General features: G+C 33.1%; 1 protein-coding gene across 1 annotated transcript; it reads right to left on the bottom strand.

Annotated features, from left to right (window-relative positions):
- On the bottom strand, window positions 2,357-4,882 carry LOC109360598 (S-adenosylmethionine decarboxylase proenzyme-like). Its single transcript, XM_019605600.1, has 4 exons — window positions 4,776-4,882; window positions 4,610-4,680; window positions 3,903-4,060; window positions 2,357-3,815 (listed from the first exon to the last, which is right to left on the bottom strand). Exon 4 carries the CDS (start codon window positions 3,622-3,624, stop codon window positions 2,557-2,559), a length of 1,068 nt encoding a protein of 355 aa, XP_019461145.1. The 5' UTR covers window positions 3,625-3,815; window positions 3,903-4,060; window positions 4,610-4,680; window positions 4,776-4,882; the 3' UTR covers window positions 2,357-2,556.

Below are 5,450 nucleotides of genomic sequence, written 5' to 3'. Positions count from 1 at the left end.
TCTCCTCACTTCCCATTGGTTAAGAACAATCAAGAATTGTTCATATTTAAGAATAAAACGCAGAAAATAACAATGACACAGTGGAGAACAAAGTAAGTGTTGGAAATACATAATCAATTTTCCTCCTCTATGTAATATAAAATGGGCATTTGCCAAAGCGGTAAGTGCATAAAGAAAATAGAAAAGAGTAGAAGAATAACACCGAGAATTAACGTGGAAAAACCTCATCAATGTGAGAACGAAACAACCACGGGACCTAGTCCAAAAATATATTAACTATAACAAATATGATTACAATATTTGACTCTCTTTTACTAAGCAGATAACACTCAATCTTATCCAAAAATAATAGAAATACAAACTCTCTAGTAGCTCACTAGAAATACAAGGACGGGGATCACATGTCCCCATTCCCGTCCCACTCGGTGTCCCCGTCCAATTAAAAAATTTAACTTAAACAAAAATATATATTATAATAATATAAATTAATATTTTCACATTATTCTATAAAGTTTTATTGACTAGGTACATGGGGACAGGAATATCTTGGGACAGATGATCCTTGTCCGAAATACAAGTCTCGCATTAAGTAGATATAAACTCTCTCATTTTCTCTCTATGTTGTTCTTTCTCACTTGTTTGTCGCCTCTCTTCCTCACAAGCCCATATATATAGTGAAGAAAATGAAGGCTTCATCATAAAGACAGAGTGTATGATTACTTGTTGTCATACTTTTTAAGACACATTGAAAAGTGTCTACTCGAACTTTCTAAGTTAGACTTCAAAATTCTCAAGAATCACTGAATAATTCCAAGACCTTGGAATAATCATTATTAAATGTACTTAATGGTTCATCTACCAAGATTCATTGGTTTTACCTCTACATCAATTAGGAATGATTCCTAATAGTAAGAATCCTTAAGAGCAATCAATGTGGTTGCTCTAAGTTATGAGATATGTTGTGGGACCCAAGGAATAATGAAAGTGATGTATAACATTGTGGGAAAAATAAATGTTATTCTTAATTGGGATATGTATTAAAGTGAACATGGGTGCATTTGAGATGTGTAAGGCTTGTCCCTTATCCGCCCTAAATGTTGGTCAAGTTTTTTTGAAACCGAAAATTCAAATCAACTTTGAACTTTATAAAATTTAATGTATCGCTCTATAAATTTTATCAATATTATTTATTATTATGTTATATATATATATATATATGAAATGATACGTGTATATATTAATCATATATATATCATAAAAAAATAGAGATCATAATACTTTCGACTAAAGAAGTATTATTATTGTATATACAAATAAATAAAACATATACAAACTTAATGAATGAGTAAGCATTGAATGGTATTGTCATATTACACTTATCTCTTACCCAACCCTAAAATTGACCAAATTTAATTTTTAAATTGGAATCCACCCACAAACTCAATGAAAGCTAACTACATTTGGGTCCAATCAAAACAGCCCCAAACCGGATAGTTGGTAAGGTCATGTGCCCTAATTTAAAGTACCACGATAGGATTCTGGCACTTGATTCTTAAAATAACAACCACATGTTGTCGTACTTAGTTCTTCACGATTCTTTAGTCACGAGTTTAAATTTGTTATTTACACTTACAGTGTATCATTTAAGAAAGGATAGTTGTAAGATGTGTAACTTCGTGTTTAAAATTAATCAAATATTTTACGTATCTAAAAGAAAATTTTGAAAAACAAAATGTAACATTTTAAAACATTTGTTAAAATCTGATTACTGGACTAGAAATATAATATACGACAACTGATCTCCGATCTCTTAAGAAATAAAAATAATTAGTATGGGAAATTTAAATTCAACACTTCGCTATATAAATACATTAATTTCAAGCGAATGTTTCATTTCACTTCATTATTACACGATATCCTTATGTGACATACATAAGATTCTCATTATATCTCAAGGAAGTTACTGAAATTATAAGAAATTGGGAAGGAAAATAGGTATAATTTCGTCCAAAACAAATTTAAGAAATTATGGTGTCAATCATTATTGTGGGTGCTGTTAGGTTACTTTTAGCTGGTGCCAATAATTGTGGACGAAACATGTATGAACTTGTGCCCCACAAAATCTGATTATTTTTTTGGAGCATGATTTAAAAAGGGAAAAGTACGACATCACCGGAATTTTCTTGACAAAAGGGAAGTATAGATACACGTAACTTTATGTGCCCATATCTTGGAGGAGAATTAAAGTAGATGTAAAAAATACTGACCCTCCAATGTGAAAGATAATTTTGATAAACCTATAACCATATAACAGGCACAGCACCCAATTTATAAAACACATTACTGTAATAAATTTCAGAACATGATCCCAAACAAAGTGCTTTTATTTAAGTAAAGATAACAATTACCTTCGAGTCTACAAAGGTAATCAAGCAAGGATCCAAACAAAAAGTACAAACAGCAAACACCAAATTAAAAATGACGAGAAATGAAAATTATAAGCCTTATATTAAAGGCCAAAATTATTCATCAATTAATACTAGAAACATAACCAAACTACTCTTCTTCATCTTCATCTTTCCAGCATTTCAGAGTTGATCTAGGAGAACCACAGTCAAAAGTCTTCTCAAACTTTTGATAGAGAACAGTACCACCCATTCCAAGCCCTTCATGGCTCCTCTCCTCGCGACTAAATCCCTTAACATCAATCAAACAGCTCTGCTCAAATGATTTATTTGCATGATCAACATGAACAGCAATTGAAAACTCAGTAGGTTTGAAACATGCCAATACCCTCTTCACCAATTTGTTCAGACTCATCTTAGTAAAATCATAACCCACAGCTTCAAAGCTTGCATAGCTAAAACCATCTTCAGGGGTAACATGAATTGTAGAAACAGCAGCACCTTCTACAGCATTCATTGAGTAACCACATGGTTCAAACTCAAAATCACAAATCTTGGAATCTGGAAGAATCTTTCGAATACCAGAATCAACAGTCATAACAGCAGCAGAACCAGATTGCTCTTTATAGAAAACCAATGCGTTCTCCCTGTCTAAGCCAGTCATGCACATCTCAAGAGTGTAAATAGAGTCAGACGGGTTCACTTGATCTGCAGAGGCAGAGTAGACATGCCATTTCTGCTCTTTCTTTGAGCCACCCATAACATAGGCAACGCTACCTGACCCAAGTTTTGCAAAGTAGCTATCAAGGATTGCAACTTCTTCAGAAAAGTTGCGATGGGGAAAGGATTGAGCACCAGGAAAAATGAAACTTCCACGGGTGTACCTTACAGATTTAACATTGAGGGATAATGACTTAGCCAACCTCAAAATAGGTGGAATAGAAAGCAGCAACTTAGTAGTGCCACATGTTTTGATGATGATCTTGTAGGCATAGATAAAAAGACTGGACTCAGATAGTACATAGGAGTCAACATCTTCATTCGATAATGAAGACACAATAGTGCACTCAGCTGGTGCTAGGAATTCATCCAATTGAGATTTTGAAAGAGATCTTAGACCCTTTCCTTCAGGGTCAGAAAAGAGTCCAGGGTGAAAAAAGCATAATTCTAATCTTTTTTCGAATCCTTCGAAACCGATGGCAGAAGCTGTAACGGCCATATTGCCTCAGAAAAAGAAATGAACACAACAACCAAAAGAGAGTAGAGTCGCAAAGAGAGGGATTGGAAAGATGTTGCTGGAAGGAGAGTAGTAACTAAAACTAAAGGGAAACAGAAAGACAACAGCGAATAAAGCACTTAAAAGAAAGAAACTATCGATCACGGAGAATATCAGGATGGTTTGCGAGCGCACTGCAAAAGAATCATAAGAAAAAATATATCAGCAAAGATCAAATAATTCAACAAGACCAAAGATTCTATGGTATTATGAAAACGTACGTTGGAGTAAGCAGCAGATCTGAATTTCTTAATTCCACCGTTTGGGCGAACGTCTTCAATGCTATAACCGAGGGGAGCTTCGTAGAATAATGATGATTTACTACTACTACTACTAGACTTCTTTTTCCCACCTTTTGTCTCCATTAGATCATTCAGTCCTGTTTCACCATAAGAACAATTGGGTAAACAAATGTTCGAAAAACTCAAATAAATCAAGCGCTAGACAGAAAAAAACGAGAAAAAAACTGTTGGTAGACACAAATGCAGTTAAACCAGGTTAACAACGATGGAGTTTTAACATTTAGGACTAATCGTCATGTACTGTAGAAACCTATACAGTTATAATATTTCAAAGAAATACGACGCCAAAGTTTCCTAGAGGAAAAAGGACGAAAATATTTTACAAGCTCGACCAAAAAATGAAACAAATTTCACAAATAATAATTTACCAAAACTTAAATTCAAACAAGATCAAATCCACATACGTTATATTTAATGATCAATTGGTAAATAATGTAAAAATGCATTAAACGTTACGCAAACACGCATATTAACAATAGGATATAAAAATAACTATTATACATTTTAAAATAAGGAAAAGATATGAACAACAAACAAAGCCTGCGCATCTAAATATTAAGCAAATATAACAAAACTAAAAAGAATTACAAAATCTGAAGAAAAAAACAGGAAGAATCGGTATATACCTGGTTTGATAAATTGAAATCAGGAAATCCTAACGCCAAAACCAATTGTTCTTGAACGAATAAAACAAAATCTGGATAAAAATAAATCAAAAACAAAAAATCAGAAAAAGAGAGAGATATAAAGAAGGAAAAACGAATGAATCGAACCAAGGAAAAAGTTGCCTACAGATCAGAGAGAGAAGGGTGAGATCGGAACCAGAAAACTATAAAGCGATCGAAAGAAAAGAGAAACGGAAAAGCGTTATGATGAGATTGAATTTTGGTGTAGGATTTGTGAGAGCATGTGATCCTTAATTTATAGGCATTTATGGATGCATGATAAGGGTTGGCGTTAGGGCTGACTGTGTTTCGTAGGTGAAAATACGTTTTTGCCCTTACATAGCTTCCGTGACCTTTCATCATTATTATTCTGTTCTTTGCCGCCTGCTTTTACTATAATATCCTTCCCGTGATTTCGGTGGAACTTGGTGGGGGTTAGTGACTAAGAGGATTCTTCTACCTTTTTTAAGTTCATTGAATTAAAAATAGAGAGATTTTATATGGTACATGTATTATTTGTATAGTTTAAAATAAAATAATAGTAATTATAGGGACGAGTTGTAATGAGTTTAGCTAATCCAAACTCGCCCCCACATTACGAAACATTTTCCATGAGACCAGGTCAACTCAATGTGAATACAAACGTTATGAATAGTTAAAGCATAAAATTGAAGAGTTTTTTGTAAACTAAACGAAAAGCATATTTGTCGATCACATCTTAGTTATTAGAGTTACAAGATATAAAAGTATGAATGAAAATATGAAAGCTATACAATTCTTCATATATATATATATATATATA

This window comes from Lupinus angustifolius, chromosome LG11 (assembly GCF_001865875.1).
Source record: "Lupinus angustifolius cultivar Tanjil chromosome LG11, LupAngTanjil_v1.0, whole genome shotgun sequence".
Lineage (NCBI taxonomy): Eukaryota > Viridiplantae > Streptophyta > Magnoliopsida > Fabales > Fabaceae > Lupinus > Lupinus angustifolius.
The sequence above is the reverse complement of the archived record's forward strand: the minus strand, read 5'-3'. Positions and strand labels throughout refer to the sequence as shown.